General features: G+C 46.3%; 1 protein-coding gene across 6 annotated transcripts in view; it reads left to right on the top strand.

Moving 5' to 3' along the window:
• The window catches only part of pacsin3 (protein kinase C and casein kinase substrate in neurons 3), a 217,487-nt gene that overhangs the window by 79,966 nt on the left and 113,945 nt on the right, over positions 1 to 23,576 (top strand). For 5 of the 6 annotated variants that reach the window (XM_059975382.1, XM_059975377.1, XM_059975378.1 and 2 more), the window contains 5 exons: positions 11,391 to 11,480; positions 13,283 to 13,439; positions 19,835 to 20,070; positions 20,997 to 21,152; positions 22,640 to 22,815. In XM_059975382.1, the coding sequence (XP_059831365.1) occupies positions 11,436 to 11,480; positions 13,283 to 13,439; positions 19,835 to 20,070; positions 20,997 to 21,152; positions 22,640 to 22,815 (770 nt within the window). In that variant the 5' untranslated portion in view covers positions 11,391 to 11,435. Of the gene's footprint in view, positions 1 to 10,755; positions 10,892 to 11,390; positions 11,481 to 13,282; positions 13,440 to 19,834; positions 20,071 to 20,996; positions 21,153 to 22,639; positions 22,816 to 23,576 lie in introns of those variants that run through there. The other variant, XM_059975381.1, reaches the window with a different exon arrangement.

Consider the following 23,576-nt stretch of genomic DNA (forward strand, 5'->3'; position numbering starts at 1 on the left):
TGGAGAATTGTGTACAGCTTTGGTCGTCTGTTGTAGGAAAGGTGGTTAAATTGGAAAGAGTGTGGAAAAGATTTGAGGATGTAGCCAGTCTAGAGGTTGGCCTGTCTTTGTGGAACATGGGGGAATGAAGGCCAATTTTGTACAAGTGTTTAATATTATGCGAGGCATAGATAAGGTGAACTGTAACCCTCTTTCCCCAGGGTAGCGGAGTTCAAACTTAGGAGCATAGATGTAGGGCGAGAGGGGAAAAATTTTAATGGAACCTGAAATGCAACTATTTCATGAGGAGGGGGTGAGTATATGGAATGAGCTGGCAGAGGAAGTGGTTGAGGCAGGTACAATAGTATTTAAGAAGCACCTGGACAGGTACATGGAGGAGGTGGGGCTTCAAGGGATGTGGGCCGAATACAGGAAGTTGAAATAACTGAGGTGGGGGGTGGTGAGACCCTGGTTGTCATGGACTCATTGGGCTGAAGGTCCTGTATCGATTTGTATTGCTCTGTAACTAGAAGGCATGCTTTTAAGGTCAGAGGGAGCCAGTTCGAAGGAGATGTGCAAAGCAAGTTTAATACACATGGGGTGCCCGGATGTGCTGGTAGAGGTAGAGGCACATTGACGCACAGAGAATGGAGGGATGTAGACATGTGTAGGCAAAAGGGATTGGTATGGTTAAGTAGGTTGTTGCAATGTCATAGGCTGAGGCCCCATTCCTATGCTGTCCTGTTCTATGAAAGCATTACACAACATGGGTCTTTACAAAGTAAGCAAACACTGCAAATGATGGAAATCTGAATACTAGGCCCAAATATAAAATGCTGTGAGTTGTCATCAAGCAAAGTAGCAGCTGTAGTGAGAGGGTGGAATGGTTAACATCACTAGTCAATGACTTTCCTCAGAAACAATGAGGGATCTTGGTATCCAAGTCCATGGCTCTTTGAAAGAAGCAACACAAGCAGATTGTGTGGTAGGGGTGGTGTATGGCATTCTTCTCTTCAGTCAGGCATTGAGTTTAAGAGTTAGGAAGTTGCATTGCAGCTATATAAAACTTTGATTAAATTAGAAGAAGTAAAAGCATAGATGATTTTCAAACTCTGAGATGCAAAGGAACTTGGAGTCCATGTGCAGGATTCCCTGAAGGATAAGTTACAGGTGAGGAAGACAAATACAATGTCAGCATTCATTTTGAGAGGACTAGAATATAAAAGCAAGGATGTACTGTTGAGACTTTATAAAGCACTGATGAGGCCTCATTTGGAGTATTGTGAGCAGTTCTGGGCCCTATCTTAGAAAGGATGTGCTGACATTGGAGGGGTTCAAAGGAGTCTTGTGAAAATGATCCCAGGATCGATAGGCTTGCCAAATGAGGAGTGTTTGATGGCTCTTGGACTCTGCTCACTGGAATTTAGAAAAATAAGGAGTGAAATCATTAAAGTCTATCGAATGTTGAAAGATCTCAATAGAGTGGGTGTGGAGAGGTCTTTCCTATGGTGAGACAGTCTAAGACCAGAGTACGCAGCCTAAATAGAGGAATGTCCTTTTAGAATAGAGATGAGGAGGAATTTCTTCAGCCAGAGAGTGGTGAATCTGTGGAATTTGTTGCCACAGGCGGCTGTGGAGGCCAAGTCAATGGATCTACTTAAGGCAAAGGTTGATAGATTTTTGATTAGTCAGGACTTGAAGGGATACGGGGAGAAGACAGGAGATGGGGACTGAGGGGAGACCTAGCAGAGAATTATGAGTAGCATATATAGATATTCAGAGTCTTTTTCACAGGGTGCAAATGTCAAATCAGAATCAGATTTACTATCACTGGCATGTGACGTGAAATTTGTTAACTTAGCAGCAGCAGTTCAATGCAATACATAATCTAGCAGAGAAAAAAATAAATAAAATAAAACAATAATAAATGAACAAGTAAATCAATTATGTATATTGATTAGATTTTAAAAACATGCAAAAACAGAAATACTGTATTTTTTTTTAAAAGGTGAGATAGTGTCCAAAGCTTTAATGTCCATTTAGGAATCGGATAGCAGAGGGGAAAAAGTTGTTCCTGAATCGCTGAGTGTGTGCCTTCAGGCTTCTGTACCTCCTACCTGATGGTAACAGTGAGAAAAGGGCATGCCCTGGGTGCTGGAGGTCCTTAATAATGGATGCTGCCTTTCTGAGACACCACTCCCTAAAGATGTCCTGGGTACTTTGTAGGCTAGTGCTCAAGATGGAGCTGACTAGATTTACAACCTTCTGCAGCTTCTTTCGGTCCTGTGCAGTAGTCCCTCCAAACCAGACAGTGATGCAGCCTGTCAGAATGCTCTCCACGGTGCAACTATAGAAGTTTTGAGTGTATTTGTTGACATGCTAAACCTCTTCAGACTCCTAATGAAGTCTAGCCGCTGTCTTGCCGCCTTTATAACTACATCGATATGCTGGGACCAGGTTAGATCCTCAGAGACCTTGACACCAAGGAACATGAAGCTGCTCACTCTCCACTTCTGATCCCTCTGTGAGGATTGGTATGTGTTCCTTCGACTTACCCTTCCTGAAGTCCACAATCAGCTCTTTAATCTTACTGACGTTAAGTGCCAGGTTGTTGCGATGGTGTCACTCCACTAGTTGGCATATCTCACTCTTGTACACCCTCCCGTCACCACCTGAGATTGTCAGCAAATTTATAGATGGTATTTGAGCTATGCCTAGCCACACAGTCATGTGTATACAGAGAGTAGAGCAGTGGGCTAAGCACACACCCCTGAGGTGCGCCAGTGTTGATTGTCAGTGAGGAGGAGATGTTATCACCAATCTGCACAGACTGTGGTCTTCCGGTTAAGAAGTCGAGGATCCATTTACAGAGGGAGGCACAGAGGCCCAGGTTCTGCAACTTCTCAATCAGGATTGTGGGAATGATGGTATTAAATGCTGAGCTATAGTCATTGAACAGTACTAGTGTTCGGAAAACTGGTCTGTAATCCCATTTTACATGTATGGTGTGTAATCCCATTCTGTTTTCTCTCAGTCTTTATTTTTTAATATTAGGATTAATTTTGTTATTCTCCAATATACAGCAAAGCTCAAAATTCAAATAAATTTTATTATCAAAGTACATATCTGTCATAATATATCTGATGACTGAGCAATAGTTGGGTGTTTAAAGGGAGTCTGGGAGGATGAATACAGGACTCTGGAGGAGGACCTTGTCAAATGGTGCAAGCTGAACCATCTGCAGCTCAACATCAGTAAGGCAAAGGAGATGGATACTTTATTGATCCCAAAGGAAATTAGACTGTCACAGTAGCATTACAATTGAACAGATATAACTATTAGAGAAGTAGAAAGAATAAAAAGTAAGTTACCACAACAGTCTAACAGGAGGGGATCATCACTTCCCCGGTGATAGGTTGACTCATTATCGAGCCTAATGGCCGAGGGTACGAATGACCTCATATAGCACTCATTGGAGCAGCAGAGTTGTCTTAGTCTATCACTAAAAGTGTTCCACTGTTCAGCCAAGGTGGCATGCAGAGGGTGAGGAACATTGTCCAGAATTGCCAGGGTTTTCTGTGGAGCCCCTTGTTCTACCGCAGACTGGTAGAAGGTGATGGACTTTTGGAAGACTAAGCCTGCACTGCTCCCTGATGGTGAGGATGTGGAAGTGGTGAGGACCCACAAGTACCTGGGAGCACACCTGGATGACAGGCTTGGGTGGAACACCAACACAGAGGCTGTATACAAGAAGGGTCAGAGTTAGCTCTATTTCCTGAGGAGACTGAGGTCCTTTGCAGTATTCAGGCCTCTCCTTCACATGTTCTGCCAGTCTGTTGTTGCCAGTACCATTTCCTATGCAGTGGTATGCTGGGAATGGCATCAACACGGGTGGTGCCAACAGACTCCGTAAACCAATTAGAAAGTCTGGCTCTGTTATAGGAGTTAAACTGGACACACTGGAGGATGTGGTAGAACAAAGGACCCTGTGGAAAATCCTAGCAATTCTGGACAATGTTTCTCACCCTCTGCATGCCACCTTGGCTGAACAGTGGAACACTTTTAGTAATAGACTGAGACAACTGCACTGCTTCAGAGAGCACTATATGAGGTCATTCTTACCCTTGGCCATTAGGCTCTATAATGGGTCAACCTATAACCGGGGAAGTGATGACCCCCTCCTCTTAGGCTATGTCCACACTACACCAGATAAATCTGTAACTGAAGCTTTTTCTTTTCGTTTTTACCCTCCGTCCATACTAAAATGGCGTTTTCGTCCCCCAAAACTGGAGCTTTTCAGAAACGCTCTCCACAGTGTGTAATTTTGAAAACACCAGTTTGGCCAGAGCAGTGTGGATGGGGTAACTGGAGAAATCTGAAATCGCCGTCAGACTGCAGAGCACCATTTCATTGTTTTCTTGAACACAACCTAACAATTTCAGAACTGACTGCAACAAGACTGACACCAGAAGAGTTAGAAACGTACTCACCAAATACTTTGACCCATAACTTACTGAATAAATAAGCATACTCACGTTGCCCTGTTTTCTGTCCTTGCTCGTATGAAAGTGGTTTTACCTATTTATGCAAGTACTTTTCTGACAATAGATGTGTAACAGCCTAATGTAACATTATATGGAAATACAAGATAACACTGATACAGACATGTTTTACACATTTAACAAGGGGCTTTATTAATGCAACAGAGTTAGTCAGTGTTTCAATGTTCGTCGTCAGCCGGGTCAATCTGTCCATGAACTCCCTGTCGGTTGCCTCCGTACGCTCCAGTATTTGTTTTTACTTTTAAGTTCTCCTGTGCGAGAGCCAACAGCTGTCCGTCCTTTAAGTTTTTCTAGTCTGTAACTGAACAAACACGCACTTATACGGCGAGATTTGACACCAAACATGTCGCTTGTTTTCGGTAGATGTGTCCTGCACGTGCACAGTAGGAGGAGATTCGCTGAAATCTCCGTTTCAATGTAGACAGAGATATTTTTTTAAATGCCTAGTGTGGACGCCTATCGTTTTTACGCAAAACTGGTGTTTTCAAAATTATCCAGTCTAGTGTGGACATAGCCTTAGACTATTTGAGTTAACTTTTTTTTAATTCTTTCTTGCTTCTCTTCTAATATCTGTGTACTTGTGTTGCTGCTGTGACACTAATTTCCTTTGGGATCATCTCTCTATCTCTCTCTCTCTCTCTCTGCCCTCCCCCCCTCTCTCTCTCCCCCTCCCCCTCTCTCTCCCCCTCCCCCTCGCTCTCTCTCTCTCCCCCTCCCCCTCTCTCTCTCTCCCCTCCCCCCTCTCTGTCTTCCCCCCTCTATCTCTCTCTACCCCCTCCCCCTCCCCTCTCTCTCTCTCCCCCCTCTCTCTCCCACCTCTCTCTCTCTCTCCCCCCTCTCTCTCTCCCCCTCTCTCTCTCTCTCTCTCTCTCCCCCTCTCCCTCTCTCTCTCTCCCCCTCTCCCTCTCTCTCTCTCTCCCCCTCTCCCTCTCTCTCTCTCTCTCCCCCTCTCCCTCTCCCTCTCCCTCTTCCCCACCCCTGGGTATTCATAGTAGATGTGAAACAGAATACTGTCAATGATAAGTCAATGATAAACTACACACAAAGCAGACAACCAACCAATCTGCATAAGCAGACAAACTGTATAATCACAATAATAATACTGAGAACATGAGTGTAGAGTCCTTGAAAGTGAGTCCATAGGTTGTAGAATAGTCTAGTACTGAGGTGAATGAAGTTGTCCATCAGGAGCCTGATGGTTGAAGTGTAATAATTATTTCTGAACCTTGTGTGAGACCCAAGGCTCCTGTATCTCCTTGGTAGCAGCAGTGAGAAGAGAGTATGGCCTGGATGGTGGATGCTGCTTCTTGTAAATGTGCTCGATGTTGGGGAGAGTTTTACACTGACTGGAGTCTCCAAGTGAGGAAATTGAGGATCCAGTTGCACACACAAGGATTTATTGAGGCCTGTGTCTTGGAGCTTATTGATTAGTTTTAAGGAGCTAATGGTGTTTTGTGCAGAGCTGTAGTTAATGAAGAGCATCTTGATGAATGTATGGTTACTATCCAGATGTTCCAGGGTTGAGTGAAATGGCATCTGTTGATCTGGTGTGCTGGTAGGCAAATTGGAGTGAATCCAATCATTCCTCAGGCTCCTCATGTTCAGCTGCTCAAGTGTCCAAAGCATCTTGGAAGATGATCCCAATGCATCACTGGTCACTTCCATCGGTGTTCTGGGATTATTGGGCCTGGGGGTTTGATGGCTGTAAGGTCCGTTGACTCCCCTGCATTACTTACCTACCTTCAGTCCCTCTCACTTGGTAGAGACATAATTCCCTAATGTATGTAGTAAGTCATTTCTGCCTCTTATGAAAATGGAACCGTTCGTGTAGAGAACTCCTACTTTCCCCACTGATACAGAGGGACTGAGGTGTCCTTGCACACAAAGAACTTGTTAACTGTAACAGAGCAAAACCAGCAGTCAGAGTGGGACTGGGATGGACAGTTAAAGTGATCGGAGACTGGAAGCTCAGGGTCACCACTGCAACCTGAATGGAGTGGTGCTGGAAATGAAATTCCCTTCCTAAAAGGCGATGAGAACTGGGAATGAGAGGATGCAACTTATGGTCTAACTCGAAACTAAGATATAGAGGCAGAATTAGGCTATTTGGCCCATCGAGTCTGTTCCACCACTTCATCACCATCTCTCAACCCCAGTCTCCTGCCTTCATCCCATATCTCTTCGTCCCCTGAACTATCAAGAATCTATAAACCTCTGCCTTAAATGTGCCCAATGACTTGACCTCTACAGCCACCTGTGGCAACAAATTTCATAGATTCCCCACTGTCTGGCTAAAGAAATTCCTCCTCACTCCATCATAAAAGGATGCCCCTCTATTCTGAGGCTGTGTCCTCTGATCCTGGACTCTCCAATCATAGGAAACATCCTCTCCATATCACTCTGTCAAGACCTTTCACTATTCGATAGGTTTCAATGAGGTCATCCCTCATTCTTCTAAACTCCAGTGAATGCAGGCCCAGATACGTACTTAAGAGAAAATGCATAGAATAGAAAGTGATACATTCAGCTCAAAAGTGTGTACATTTCAATTTTGCTCAAAAGTTCTCTGTGCTATGTTGAGGTGCTACTCTTCATATGACAAGATGGTGAATCCTGAATCATTTTCATGAACCTCCTTTGAACCGTCTCCAGTTTCAGCACATCCTTTCTAAGATAATGTGCCCAAAGCTGCTCACAATACTCCAAGTGAGGCTTTTATAAAGCCTCAATGTTTCATCCTTACTTTTGTATTTTAGTCCTCTTAAAATGAGTGCTAATTTTGCATTTTCCTTCTTCACACATACCCAACCTGCAAGTTAACCTTTAGGGAATCCTGTACAAGGACTCCCAAGTCCCTTTGCACCTCTGATTTTTGTATTTTCTCTCAATTTAGAAAATGATCAACCGTTTCATTTCTTCTACCAGAGTGCAAGACCATTCACTTCCTGATGCTGTTTTCCATCTGCCACTTGTTTGCCTATTCTCCTAATCTATTCAAGTTCTTCGTTCAAAGGTTCAAAAATTCATTTTATTATCAAAGTATGTATACAGAATACAACGGAGATTTGTCTTCTCCAGATAGCCAGAAATACAGAAAACCATAGTAATTGAAAGAAAAACATTAATCACCCTCCCACATGAGAAGAAACAAAAATGTACAAACCTCCCCCCACCCCTCCCTCAAAAACTCACAGATCACCCACATGGAGAAATCCCCAAACCCCCAGCCCGCCAAACAGCAACAAGAAAGAATGAGTGAGAACGCAAAAAAAATTGAACTGAAAGAGAACAAAATGAACGACAGTCCAATCCTTAAATAAATCTCAGAATTTTGATAACATCTCTAAGAGCATCGGGACACAGTGGCCCCTCCAAGGTGAAGCAATTTGCTCAATGTCTCAATTGTCCTTGTCACTTTAATCGGTGAGAAACGTAGTCAATTGTGGCCCCACGTGTCACCTCTGAGCTTCTCCTTGGGGTAGCTCGTTCTTGCATTTCTCTGCTGGAGTTTTCTCGTGGACACTCGATCGAACTACAGACTGTAACACACAGGCTCCAACAGTTTCAAAAACAAAATTAAGGAGATGTAGAAAATCTGAAATGATTGATTATCTGGAAGATGTTGTGTGAGGAATTGTTCAGTGGCGCCATCTTGACCAGAAGTACTTTGTCCAGTGTAGCTTCTACTTCCTCAAAACTACCTGCCCCTCCACCTATCACCACAAACTTCGCAACAAACCCATCAATTCCATCATCCAAGTCACTGACATATAACGCAAATAGAAAATTGGTCCCAACAGAGACCCCTGTGAAACACCACTAGTCACCTCAGCCAACCAGAAAAGACTCCCTTTATTATCACTCTTGGCCTGCTGCCAATCAGCCACTGCTTTATCCATGCTAGAATCTTTCCATAATACCATGGGCCCATAGCTTGTTAAGCAGCTTCACATGTGTCACCTTGAATTTCTGAAAATCCAAGTACACAACATCAACTGATTCTCCTTTGTCTATTCTGCTTCTTGTTTCTTCAAAGAATTCCAACAGATTTGTCAGGCAAGATTTTCCCTTGAGGAAACCATGCTGACTGTGGTCTATTTTATCATGTGCCTCCAAGTATCCTGAAAATTATCCTTAATTTTTGACTCCAAAATTTTCCAACCACTGAGGTCAGACTAACTGGCCCATAGTTTCCTTTCTTTTGCCTCTCTCCCTTGAAGAGTGGAGTGGCATTTGCAGTTTTACAGTGTTCCAGAACCATTCCAGAATCTAGTGATTCCTGAAAGATCATTTCGGAGGATGAGAGGTGACCTGATAGAGGTGTATAAGATGATGAGAGGCATTGATCGTGTGGATAGTCAGAGGCTTTTTCCCAGGGCTGGAATGGTTGCCACAAGAGGAAACAGGTTTAAGGTGCTGGGGAGTAGGCACAGAGGAGATGTCAGGGGTAAGTATTTTTACGCAGAGAGTGGTGAGTGTGTGGAATAGGCTGCCGGCAACAGTGGTGGAGGCGGAAATGACAGGGTCTTTTAAGAGACTTTTGGATAGGTACATGGAGCTTAGAAAAATAGAGGGTTTATGGGTAAGCCTAGTAATTTCTAAGGTAGGAACATGTTCGGCACAACTTGTGGGCCAAAAGGCCTGTGTTGTGCTGTAGGTTTTCTATGTTTCTATTTCTAATGGCTCCACAATCTCTTCAGCCACTTCTTTCAGAACCCTGGAATGTACACTACCTAGTCCAGGAGATTTGTCTACCTTCAGACCTTTCAGTTTCCCAAGAATCTTCTCTCCAGTAATGGTAACTTCACTCACTTCTGACCCCTAACACTCTGGAACTTCCACCATACTGCCAGCCTGTCTCGATTCTGTTCCTCTGCCATTTCCTTGTCTCCCATTACTACCTCTCCAGCTTCATTTTCCAGGGGTCTGCTATCCTCTCCTTTACACCATGTATCTGGAGAAAATTTTGGTATTATTGTATTCCATCTATTGCACAAAATTATCTATTCCATAATGACTTTTTTAGTTGTGTCTTTTTAAAAGCTTTTCAATCCTCTTACTTCCCACTAGTTTTTGCGCCTCTTCAGCCCTTGTGCTGGCTTTGACTGCTGTTGCTAGCCGCAGTGGTGTCATCTTGCCAATACGACTTCCTCTCTAGGATGTATATATCCCATGCCTTCCAAATTGCTTCCAGAAATTCCAGCCACGTAAACAAAGAAAGGAACATGTGTCTTGCTGTTAGCATTTACTCATTTAGTCCTGCGCTGTCAGAGATATTCACTTGCTTCTACTCGCCCCTTCCTCACCTTATCTGTTCCTGAAAGCAACTTATTTTCACACTGTTCCCGGTTCTGATGAACCCTTCAGTTTCTCTTTCCACAGATGCTTCCTGACCTCAGTATTTTTTTAATTACTGAAGGCTTGCATTCTGGTACAGCAAGCAGCTAGGAAGGCTAATAAAGTAGTGGCCTTAATTGCTTGAGTACTGTATCTGTGTACAGGAGCAAGGATGTCTCCCTGCAGCTGTGCACAGGGCTTTGATGGGACCCTCTGGAGCTGTGTGTACAGTTTTGTTCTCTCTGCTTGAGGAAGGATTCCCTTACCGTGGAGGCAGTTCAGCGAAGGTTTACTGGGCTGATATATGAAGTGAGGTTTGGTTGGGTGAGCCTTTGTTCACTGGAGTGCAGGGGAGTTGGGGAGAGTTTGACTGCAAGTTCCTACAAAAGATTGAGAGGGTTGCTAAGAGAGTCATCGGGGATCGCTGAGAGGGTCATCAGAGATATTTATCCGGAGCGCTGCATATGCAGGGTCCTCAGCGTAGTCAGCGATTCATTCGTCCAACAATCTCACTGACCCTCAGCCATTGGGCAGGATTACGATGGAAACAGCTTCTTCCCCCTAAGTCTACTGAACTCCCTGTCATCACCCAGGCCTCACCACGCATGAAGTGCCAGCAGCATGTTATTGTTTACTTTATCATTTGTGTTGTAAGTGTACCTTACTATTGATTCTTTTGTGGTAATTTACTTCATGTGTCAGTTATATCTATTGCATTATGGTACAGAGGAACATAGTTTTCTTTGGTAGTGTATATGTGTACAATTGAATGACAATAAACTGAGTTGAACTTGAATCTCTTATAAAGCTATAATATTCTAACAGAACCAGCCAGGGACGATGTTGCCAATGGTAAGAGAGCCCTTCTCCTTAGGAAGTGGGGATGTCATCTGAAACTGAGATCAAGAGAAATCTCTTCACTCACATGTTGATGAACTGGTGGAATACCTGCCCACAAAGCAGAGGAGGCCAAGTTATTGAAGTTCCAGAAAGAGGAAGGTGTATTTCTCAATGTGAGTGGGATGAAGGGATATGGGGAGAAGGCTGGCATGATTTTGATAAATGGTAGAACTAGGCCAAATGGCCGACCCCTGCTTCCGTGATCTTTGTTCCAACGTACTCCACACGATATGTTCAATCAGGTCCGTGCAGGGCAATAAATGAGAGAATGGAACTGATGGAGATGCTCTGAGAGATGGCAAAGCCTCCATGAGCCGTGTCCTCCTACACTGTAGAAAAATGGGTGATCACCAAAATTCACTCCCCCTCCATTACCTGCAAATCTGTTCCAGCTTAATGTATCATTCTTCAGCTTCATGATTGCTCCAAGTTGTTCTCGATCCATAGTTCCTCCTCCAGCCTGTTTCTCGCAGACTGTGTGAATTTGCAGATCTGGGGGGTTTTGCCATGGTCCGTGTGGTCAGCCGACAGGTCACAGGGAGTGCCCTCGTGGCCACTGCGTGCCACTCGTGACGTTGTGCTTCAGTTCATGGCTTTTTTCTCCACCCACAGGAATAAAAAGTCGCCAAAATTCTGTGCTGCAAGGGAACTGCGGCCATGTCTGTGCCGAGGGAAGGCGGAATGAGTGAGAGCTTCTGGGAGGTCAGTGACTTCACCGTGCTTCGGTCTCTCCTGGCCCATCCCTTAAAAATGTCACTCCACTCCTTAAGAAAGGAAATTATTGGCCATTTAGCCTGATTTCAGTAGCTGGGAAGGTGTTGGAGTCGATCGGTAAGGATGATGTTTGGGATACTTGGAGGAACATCATAAAACATTTCTCCAGGAGAGAAATGCAAGGGGCCAAAGTCAGCATGATTTTATAAAGGGAAAATCTTCCTTGACAAATCTGGAATTCTTTGAGGAAATAACAGGTAGGATAGACAAAGGAGAGTCAGTGGATGTTGCTTGGTTTTCAGAAGGCCTTTGACAAGGTGCTGCACATGAGGCTGCCAAGCAAGATGAGAGCTTGTGGAAAGGTATTAGAATGAATAGAAGATTGGCACAATGCAAAAAGTGGGAATAAACAGGGCCTTTTCTGGTTGGCTGTGGTGCGACAGCTTCTTTTCACATTATATGCCAGTAATTTGAAGGAATTGATGGCTTTGTGGACAAGTTTGCAGATGATACAAAGATAGGTAGTGTTGAACAAGCAGGGTGTCTGCGGAAGGACTTGGAGAGATCGGGGGAACGGACAGAGAAGTGGCAAATGGAATATAGTGTCGAAGTGTGTGGTCATGCACTTCGTCAGAAAGAATAAATGTCTGGACTATTTTGCAAATGGGGAGAAAATTCAAAAATTGGAGGTGCAAAAGGACTTAGGAGTCTTTGTGCAGGATTCCCTAAAGATTACCTGGCAGATTGAGTCGGTGGTAAAGAAGGCAAATGAAGAACATAAAGCAAGGCTGTAATGTTGAGACCACACGGAGTATCGTCATCAGTTTTGAGCCCCTTGTTGAAGGATGTGCTGGCATTGGGGAAGGTCCAGAGGAGGTTCACGAAAATGATCCCAGGAATGAAAGGATTCACATATGAAGAACATTTGATAGCTCTGGGCCTGTACTCACTGGAATTTAGAAGAATGAGTGGTGGGGGTGGAATTTCATTGAAACCTCTCATTAACAGGTCTAGATTGTGGATGTGGAGAGGATATTTCCTATAGCGTAGAGTCCAGGACCAGAGGGCTCAGCCTCAGAAGTGAGGGGTGTCCATTTAGAACAGGAATGGGGGGGGGGGGAGAAAAGAATATTTTTAGCCAGAGGGTGGTGAATCTGTTGAATTTTTGCCATAGATGGCTGTGCAGCCCAGGTCAATGGGTATAGTTAAGGCAGAGTCTGGGGTTGGTGTTCCAGGGTCTTTGTTGTACCCTTCCAAATGGATGTTGGGGCTTCTGCCCACCCCTTGAATGTGGTGCAGAGGGTGCCCAGTGCTTGCAGCCCTCTCTCTCAGTTTGCAGTTTTCAAGGTGTTTGGGCAGAAACCTAGAAGCCTTGGCCACCCGACCAACATCTACTCCCATCCAGTCAGTCACACGCCATTTCCTGGTGCCCCACCCCATTACCTTCATCACCCTTGGCCTGGTCTCCACTCTCTGATTCGTCTCTTTGAATGTCAGATTCATGCTTCTCATCCTTAACGTGGCCAGCTGAATCGGAGATGCTGAAATCGGGCAGCACCTATGGAGGGATGTAAACAGTCTCTCTCTTTCCCTTTTGAACATCTCCAACCTTTCCACATGCTCCTTCCCTTGTTCCCTCATCTCCTGACCACTCTGCACTGTCCTGCTGAAGCTCCGTACCCACCAAAGGCCATATGCTCTGACTTCTCTTTGCAAGCCTTCTAGCTCAGTACCTCTCCAGGATGGCACTGGAACCCGTCTCACCTTTTGTCTACGACCTCTCCCCAAAGGTGGGACAGTACAGCAGAACGGTGAAACGAATCGATGACGGGAACCGTCTCTGCAATGAACTGCTCAGCTGCTTCCAGGAGAGGGCAAGGATTGAGAAGCAGTACGCCCAACAGCTGGCTAGCTGGTCCAAGAAATGGAAAACCATAGTGGAGAAAGGTAAGAGAACTTGTACTCCATTACCAGTCCAACCTGTCCTCGACTCGCTCACACCCGATCCTCTATTCCCTGCACTGTCTCTCTCACCCTATCTTTCTGGAAGGCCTGTCCAGAAATTCTGAGCCCTTTGCTTCTGCTACCCCCTTGCCCCTTAACTCTACCTCCCTCAGTCCTGTAAGAAATGTCTCTTTTCTTTCTTTCTAAATCTTTTTATTAATATTAGTAATATAGACAGAATACAGATGATATATTGATAAAGAAATTACCAACATACACATTCCATTACATATGAAAAAAAACATACATAATAGTTACAATATAAATAAGTTTACCAAGACATACATACATTGCGTATATGGTTTCAATTTCGGAGATTTTTTGGGTTGACTCAATTCGTTTTAAATAGTCCTATTGTATCTAATTGTTTTTTTCACCCTTCCATTATAGATCAAGCTTATTCAGCTTGGAAAACTAAGGGATTACTAAGATTTTCTGATTTATTTTTAGATAATTGTTTTATGTCTTTTAAACAATTATCCAACAGATATAACTTGCTGAGATTTCATTTTTTTTAGATATTTACAGATTAGACATTTTTTAAGTTCTGTACTCTCTACGTTTCCAAATTTTGTGCCCTCAGATACTTTGGAGAGTTTATTTGAATTAGACCCTTTTCAAAAAGGGCTTATTTCAAAACTTTATAATATAATTATGAAGATACGTTCAGAGCCCCTTTATAAGACTAAACAGGATTGGGAAAGAAATGTCTCTACTGCCCTTTCAGTCAGTGATTTTCAGATCTCTTTCATCCGCTCCCTGTGAGTATTTCTCCTCGAGTCATCTCCCTTGATTATTTACTTTGCTAAAGCAAATGAAGCTCTCTTATCCACACTGTACAGACATGTAGTTCATTTTTAAACTTTTCCAAAGTTCCCTCTGTTCCAAAGTAAACAATTGTATGACTAATCTTTCTATCCTGGCAGCATCCTCATCAATTTCTCCTGCACTTTCTCAGAATTGGGTTTAATATCAGCACCGTTCGTTGTGAGATTTAGTAACCTTGTATCAGCAGTGCAGTAATAGAGAACGAACACCGAGTTACAGGAAGCACCTTCCTGATGGTAGACCTGGTGGGGGGGGGGGGGGGGTGTCGTTATGCCTCAGCCGTCACGGACTTTATCTGGAAATGCACAAAGGACTGTGTGTCTCGCAAGACGATCCGGGTATTCCCTAAGCAGAAACCTTGGATGAATTATGAGGTCCAGTCCCTTTTGAGGGCTAGACCTGCGGCTTTTAGGTCCGGAGATACCAGTCGCTACACGGAATCCAGGCGTGAACTCCGGAAAGCCATTAAGGGCACCAAGAGGCAATATCGAGCCAAGTTGGAAGCCCAGGCTAACCAGAGGGATGCCAGTAGACTATAGCAAGGTCTAAATAAGATCACTGGGCTGGGAATATCAATAACTGTAACGCTTCTCTTCCTGATGAACTTAACGTATTCTACGCAAGATTCGAACAGAAGAGGAGCGTCCCGCCCCCTCCAGATGAACCGGACCTAGTGGCATCGAGATTCATCGTCACTGGGGAAGACGTTAGAAGAGCCTTCCAGATGGCGTCCCGGGACGGGTTCTCTGGACCTGTGCAAGCGAGCTAGCTGGAGTGTTTGCTGACATCTTCAGCTGCTTCCTGCTTCAATCTAAGATCCCCTCGTGTTTTAAGAAGGCAACGATAATCCCGGTGCTGAAGAAAAGCAAGGTGGAATGCCTGAATGACTATCGACCTGTGGCTCTAACATCAATTGCTATGAAGTGCTTCGAGCGATTGGTTATGTCACACATCAACCATAACCTACCGGTCAACCTCGACGCTTTGCAATTCGCCTACCGGAGCAACAGGTCAATGGCAGATGCCATCTCTCTGGCATTACATTCCTCCTTAGAACACCTGGAGAATAAAGACGCATATGTAAGGCTCCTTTTCATCGACTACAGCTCTGCCTTTAATACCATCATTCCAAATAAACTGATTCCTAAGCTCTGGAACCAGGGTCTTAGCACTCAGATCTGCAGCTGAATCTTCAACTTCCTCACAGGACCCAGGCTGTAAAAATAGGGGACAAGATCACCTCTACAATCACTCTGAGCACTGGTGCCCCACAAAGCTGTGTACTCAGCCCCCTGCTGTACTCACTGTACACCCATGATTGTGAGGCCAAGTTTCCATTGAACTCAATATATAAGTTTGCTGATGACACCACAATTGTAGGCCATATCTTGGGTAATGATGAGTCTGAGTACAGAGAGGAAATTAAGAACCTGGTGGCATGGTGCGAAGACAATAACCTATCCCTCCATGTCAGCAAGACGGAGGAATTAGTTGTTGACTTCAGAAGGAGTAGCAGACCGCACGACCCCATCTACATCGGTGGTGCGCAGGTGGAACAGGTCAAAAGCTTTAAGTTCCTTGGGTTGAATATCACAAATGACCTGATTTGGTCTAACCAAGCAGAGTCCACTGCCAAGAAGGCCCACCAGCACCTTTACTTCCTGAGAAAGCTGAGGAAATTTGGCCTGTCCCCTAAAACCCTCACTAATTTTTATAGATGCACCGTAGAAAGTATTCTTCTAGGGGGCATCACAACCTGGTATGGAAGTTGTCCTGTCCAAGACCAGAAGAAGCTGCAGAAGATCATGAACATAGCCCAGCACATCACACAAACCAATCTTCCATCACTTTACACCGCACGCTGTCGGAGCAGTGCTGCCAGGATAATCAAGGACACGACCCATCCAGCCAACACACTGTTTGTCCCTCTTCCCTCCGGGAGAAGGTTCAGGAGCTTGAAGACTCGTACGGCCAGATTTGGGAATAGCTTCTTTCCAACTGTGATAAGACTGCTGAACAGATCCTGACCCGGATCTGGGCTGTACCTTCCAAATATCCGGACCTGACTTGCACTACCATACTTTCCCTTTTCTATTTTATAATTATGATTTATAATTTAAATTTTTATTGCATTTACTTCGATTTGTACTTCAGGGAGCGCGAAGCGCAGAATCAAATATTGCTGTGATAATTGTACGCTCTAGTCCCGATTGTTTGGTGACAATAAAGTGAAGTAAAGTTAATGATGGACGGCATCGCTCCTTGAAGGTGTCCTGGATTCTGTGGAGGCTGGTGCCTGTGACAGAGCTGACTGAGTTTGCAACTCTGCAGCTTGCTTCGATCCTGTTTAGTAGACCCACCCCCACCCCCACCCATACCAGACGGTGATGCAGCCAGACAGAATGCTCTCTGCGGTACATCTGTAGAAATTTGTGTTTTAGGTGACAAACCGAGTCTCTCCGAATTTCTAATGAAATATAGCAGTTGTGCCATCTTTGTAGCTGCATTGGTATGTTGGGACCAGGCCAGGTCCTCAGAGATATGGACACCCAGGAACTTGAAATTGCTCGCTCTCTCTCCTCTTCTGATCCCTCTGAGGACTGGTTTGTGTTCCTTCATCCTACCTTTTTTGAAGTCCACAACCAGTTCTTTGGTCTTACTGACATTGAATGTAAGGTTGTTGCTGTGACACCACTAAGCCAGCTGGTATATCTCACTTCTGTACGCCCCCGCATCTCCATCTGAGATTCTGCAAATGGTTATATCGTCAGCAAATTTATAGATGGCATTTGAGCTATGCCTAGCCACAGAGTCATGTGTATACAGAGAGTAGAGCAATGGGCTAAGCACACACCCCTGAGGTGCACCAGTGTTGATCGTCAGCGAGGAGAATATGTTGTCTCCGATCTGTACAGATTGTGATCCCGCCCGGGATCCAGTTGCAGACGGAGGTACAGAGATCAAAGCTGTGGGGCTTTTTGATCAGGACTGTAGGAATGATGGTATTAAATGCCGAACTGTAGTCGATAAACAGCTCCTGACAAAGGTATTTGTCAGGTGATCCAAGGCCGCTTGAAGAGCCAATGAGATTGTGTCCACTGTAGACTTATTGTGGTAATGTTGTTGTATTTGAGATTGTTTACTTACAAATGAGGGAGAGATGAACTGCAGTAAAAATATTACAAGATTAAGCAAGAGAGATAACAAGTCTGTAGAATTTAATAATGAGCCCAATTCACTGGCGTATGAACTGGCAGCATCAGTGAAGATTACTTCAGGGGCACCTTGAAGCCGGCACCGGTCTATTGATGTGATTAAATATTCTTGTTACAGCTGAGAATCGTAACTGTTTCCAAGGCCGGTACAGTTAATAAAGATGACTTAATGTGATTGAATAAACTATTGCTGTGTCAAACCGATGGAAGCAATGACAATTGTGGCTGTACTTCTCACTGGAAGAAGCCTTCTGGGAGGAAACGTGGCTGCCGGTCAGGGGTACAGGAGCATTTCAGAGAACAGGGTTTTCAACTCCCAGTACAGACTGTCATGCTGGGAAATGTACGTCTCAAGTAAATAAAATCGATGATCTCAAAGCTAGTGTGCTGTGTCAGAGGGACATCATAACTATGTGTGTCCGTTGTTTCACGAAATCCTGGTTAACCCATTCCATACCAGGCACAGCAATGCAGATTGACGGGTTCACTAAACACTGTCAGGATAGGACTGTGGAGTCTCTAAAATGCAGGCGTGGGGGTGTCTGTCTCATGATCAACTCCTCTGGGTACATAAATGTATCTGTGCTGGCCCAATTCTGCTCTTCAGACCTGGAATATCTCGCAGTTAAGTGCTGTCCATTTTACCTGCCACGGGAGATTTCCGTGATCAGTTTGGTAGCAGTTTACATTCCACCTCAGGCCAACGTCAGTCAGGCTTTAGATGATCGGAACAATAGGATCAGCCTGCACAAAACAGCACATCCTGACGCTGTGACCATCGTTTTGGGGGATTTTAACCAGGCCAGTCTGAAAAAATCACTCAATTATTGCTATTGACAAATCGCTGTTGCATCCGGACCACTGTTACTCCCCATCAGGAATGGTCCCCGTGCCATCCCACTCCCTCACTTCAGGAAGTCTGATCACCTGGCTGTACTTCTACACTCTTAATATAGACAGAGACGAAGACTGCAGCACCAGCAGCGAGGACCAAGAAGGTATGGACAGGTGAACCCAACGCCTTCTATGCCCGTTTTGAAAGGAGAATATAACTACAGCTGTGGAGATCCCTGTTGCACCCGGTGACCTCGATCTCTGTCTCGGAGGCCAGTGCCAGGTGTGAACCCTCGCAAGGTGAAAGATCCCAGTGGAATAGCTGATAAAGGCTCTGAAATATTCAAGGTCATTTTCAACCTCTCACTGCTAAAGGGAGTTCTCACTTGCTTTAAAAAGGCATCTGCCCTAATGACTATCACTCGGTAGCACTCACATCTATGATGATGAAATGCTTTGAGAGATTGGTCATGACTAGACTGAAGTTCTGCCTCAGCAAGGACCTGGGGCCACTGCAACTTGCCTGTCGCCACAATAGGTCTATGGCAGGTGCAATGTCAATGGCCTTGGATCACCCTGACAACACAAACACCCACGTCAGGATGCTGCTTGTTAACTACAGCTCAGCATAACACCATCGCTCCCACAGTGCTGATTGATAAGCTTCAGAACCTGGGCCTCTGTACTTCCCTCAACTTCTTAACCAGAAGACCACAGTCTGTGTGGATTGGTGGTAACATCTCGTCACCGACGATCAACACTGGCGCACCTCAGGGGTGTGTGCTTAGCCCACTGCTCTACTCTCTGTATACACATGACTGTGTGGCTAGGCATAGCTCAAGTATTCTGAATCATCTTGCACTTTGTCTCATTCCTCCCCTCCCTCTCCCTCATGCTCTCCTCAAACTTCACTCACTCAACCTGCCTCCTCCATTCTGTCACCCCACCCTTAACCTTTCCCTCACTGTGTTGACCTCCTTTTCATTATCTATTCCCTCTGCTGTTCTGTCTCCATTCCCCCTTTCTCCTCTCTCCCTCCATGCACCCTCTATTTCCCACATCTCTCCACTCGTCCACGCTCTTCTCACTCCTTTACCTCTTCCCTGTAATTTTGCATCTTTTTTCTATTTCCTTACACATCCTGTAACTCTGATCTGATTATTCACTTTCCTTGGGTCTCCCGTTTGCCCTGCTTTCTCCTGTTTGCCCCTACTCTCTCCCATAACTGTATTTCCATTTACCCCTTGCCTCCCTTTCATCTCTTCTCGCTCCCTTTTACCGCCATCTCTCTTGCTCGTTCTTCCTCCCCCTCCTCTTTCACCTCTCACCTTTTTTTGATCGGCTTTCTCATTCTCTTCCCTATCTTTCCTTTATCTGTGGCCATTCGCACTTCCTTCCAATGGACTGCTCTATCTCCACTTTCAACTGTTGCCCTCCCCTCCCCCTGTCTTCCCTCGCTAGGTGCACAGTATGGCACCCTGGAGAAAGCCTGGCACGCCTTCATGCTGGCTGCCGACAAGCTGAGTGAGCTCCACCTGGAAATGCAGAGCCACCTGGCAGGTGCAGACAGCGCCAAGGTTAAGCAGTGGCAGAAGGAGTCTTACCACAGGCAGCTGGTCGGGGGCTTTAAGGAGACCAGAGAGGCAGAAGACGATTTCTGCAAGGCACAGAAGCCCTGGGTGAAGAAGCTCAAGGAGGTACAATGTTCTGAACTGGGGTGCGGGTCGGTGATGGGTGGCGTTATAAAGCCAAAGTGCCCCGTTAACATGTGGGACAGTGACTCAGTGGAACAGATGAAACAGACCCCCGAGCCAATGCCAGTCAGTCTCAGCGACACCTCCAGATGCGGCAAGTTGGTCTTTAGGACTCCCAAGGCTGTCACTGACTGGTCTCTGGGTCGTCACCTCCTCAGCCTGTGTCACCTTGTCTCTGGTCTCCCTCCTCCCGGGCTGGTGTCACCCTTCCTCTGGCCCCCATCTCCCCCTCCCCCCTGGGCTGGTGTCACCCTGTCTCTGATTTCCCCCCTCCCCCCCAGGCTGGTGTCACCCTATCTCTGATTTCCCTCCTCCCCCGGGCTGGTGTCACCCTGTCTCTGGTCCCCCCCTCTCCTGGGCTGGTGTCACCCTGTCTCTGGTCCCCCCCTCTCCTGGGCTGGTGCCTCCCTGTCTCTGGTTCCCCCCTCCCCCTGGGCTGGTGTCACCCTGTCTCTGGTTCCCCCCTCCCCCTGGGCTGGTGTCACCCTGTCTCTGGTCACCCTCCCCTGGGCTGGTGTCACCCTGTCTCTGATTTCCCCCCTCCCCAACCCCGGGCTGGTGCCTCCCTGTCTCTGGTCCCCCCCTCTCCTGGGCTGGTGTCACCCTGTCTCTGGTCCCCCCCTCTCCTGGGCTGGTGCCTCCCTGTCTCTGGTTCCCCCCTCCCCCTGGGCTGGTGTCACCCTGTCTCTGGTTCCCCCCTCCCCCTGGGCTGGTGTCACCCTGTCTCTGGTCCTCCCCTCCCTCCCCCAAGGCAGTGCAGGTTTGTTTCTGGTCCGTTGCGTTGAAGCTGAACAGGGTCCAGTGTTGAACTGCTGGGGATGCGTGCGGGTGTGGACTGCGCACCGTTTAACCTGCTCTTCCCACCGAAGGTGGACGCAGCCAAGCGGAACTACCACAGCACCCGTAAGGAGGAGCGAGCAGCGCAGATCCGGGAGAGTAACGGCAGAGCTGACCAGTCAATGGCCCCGGATCAGCTCCGCAAGCTGCAGGAGCGGGTCCAGAGGAGCTCGCAGGAGGTGGAGAAGGTCAGAGTGAGGTGGGAGGGCAAAGCCTGTGCATGGCAGAGTTACGATGCAGAGTCACTGGCTCAGTAAAGGGGAGAGGAGGTTCAGTTGGTGCGTGGGGAGGGGGGGGGTCATTGCTTGTTGAATGGATCAGTATGAGTGAGAATGGTGTGCTTTGTCCTGCATGATGCAACACCCACAAAATTCTGGAGGAACTCAGCAGGCCAGGCAGCATCCGTGGGAAAAAGTACAGTTGACGTTTTGGGTCGAGACTCTTTGGCAGGACTGGAGAAAAACTGAGTAGATTTAAAAGCTGGGGGGCAGGAGAGAGAAACACAGGGTGATGGGTGAAACCTGAGGGGGAGGGATGAAGTTAAGAACTGGGTAGTTGATTGGTTTAAGAGATGCAGGGCTGGAGTAGGGGGAGTCCAATAGGAGAGAACAAAAGGCCATGGAAGAAAGAAAAAGGGAGAGGCAGTGGGCAGGCAAGGAAATAAGATAAGAGATGGAAAAAGGAATGGCGAATGGCAAGGGAGGGGGGGCATTCCAGAAGTCTGAGAAATCAATGTTCATGCCATCAGTTTGGAGGCTACCCAGATGGAATATAAGGTGTTGTTCCTCCAACCTGAGTGTGGCCTCGTCGCAACAGTGGAGGAGGCCATAGACAGACATATCAGAATGGGAAGTGGAATTAAAGTAGGTGGCCACTGGGAGATCCTGCTTCTTTCTGGCGGACAAAGCGTAGATGCTCGGTGAAGCCATCTCCCAATCCACGTCGGGTCTCACCGATACACAGGAGGCAACACCAGGAGCAGTAGATACAGTAGATGACGCAGGTGAAGTGTTGGCTCACCTGGAAGAACTGTTTAGGGCCCTGAATGGTAGTGAGGGAGGAGGTGAGGTAGTTCAGAAATCTGATGAGAGGGGAAGAAGTTGTGGTTTGAGGAAAGTAGGCTTCACATTCTGTAGCTCCACTTGAGGATGGCATGTCCCGTCCCAGATGGTGAGGGATGCCACCTTTGTGAGATGGCAGAGAAGGTTGTGCCTCTAACGGAGCTGACATTTTGCAGCCTCTATACCAGGCTGTGATGCAAACAGTCCCAGTGCTCGCTACCACACATCTATGGAAATGTGCAAATTTTTGTAACACTTAAACTCTCCTGAAACTCTTAACGAAGTAGAGCTGCTGTCATACTTTGTTTTTATGTGCACACGATAGATCCTCCACGATTGTCACCCTTTCCACAGTGACCCCTCAATGAGGACTGTGGTGAGTTCTGACCTCCCCCTCCTGAAGGCCACAATCACATCCGTGGTTTAGCTGCCACTGAGTGCAAGTTTGTTGTTGCAACACCGTTAAATCAGCTCATCTACCTCACTCTTGTACGCCCCCTCCTACCGCCTAAGAGTTTGGACAGGAGGGCTGGGGGCCAGTGGGTAGTTTGTAAGCCTGTGGTCCAAGGTGATTTGAGTTGCTGAAGAGTGAGCAGACCGCTGGTTGTGTGCAGGGGCGGGAACGCTACGAGAAAGCGCTGGAGGAGCTGAACAAATACAACCCTAAGTACATGGAGGACATGGAGCAGGTTTTCGACACCTGCCAGGACAGCGAGAGGAAGCGCCTCCAGTTCTTCAAGGAGGTCCTACTTGACTTCCACACACATCTGGACCTTTCCAAGATTGACAGGTGAGGAACTTATCCAAGGAGGAACTCGGGAGGGGGAAGAGGAGAGGAATTTATAAGACCATCAGACATAGGAGCAGAATTAGGCCATTTGGCCCATCAAGTCTGCTCCACCATTTCATTATGGCTGATCTGTTTTCCCCTCCTCAGCCTCACTCCCTGGCCTTCTCACCGTAATCTTTGATGCAGTGTCCAATCAAGGACCTATCAAGCTCTGACTTAAATACACAATGACCTGGCCGCCACAGCTGCCTGTGGTAAGAAATTCCACTAATTCACCACCATCTGGCTGAAGAAATTTCTCCATCTGTTTTAAATGGATTCCCCTCTATCCTGAAGCTGTGCCCTCTTGACCTAGACTTCCCCCACCTTGGGAAACATCTTTTCCATGTCTACTCTGTCTAGACCTTTCAACATTCAAAATCCTTCTAAATTCTCGTGAGTACAGACCCAGAGCCATCAAACATTCCTCATATGATAACCACTTCATTTCAGGAATCATCCTTGTGAACCTCCTCTGGACCCTCTCCAATGCCAGCACATCTTTTATAAGATGAGGGGCCCAAAACTGTTCACAATACTCAAGGTGAGGCCTCACTAGTGCCTTAGAAAGCCTCAGCATCACATTCCTGCTCTTGTATTCCAGACCTCTTGAAATGAATGCTAACATTGTAATTTCCTTCATCACCACCAACTCAACCTGCAAGTTAACCTTTAGGGTGTTCTGCACAAGGACTCCCAAGTCCCTTACCATCTCAGGTTTT

This window comes from Hypanus sabinus, chromosome 7 (assembly GCF_030144855.1).
Source record: "Hypanus sabinus isolate sHypSab1 chromosome 7, sHypSab1.hap1, whole genome shotgun sequence".
Lineage (NCBI taxonomy): Eukaryota > Metazoa > Chordata > Chondrichthyes > Myliobatiformes > Dasyatidae > Hypanus > Hypanus sabinus.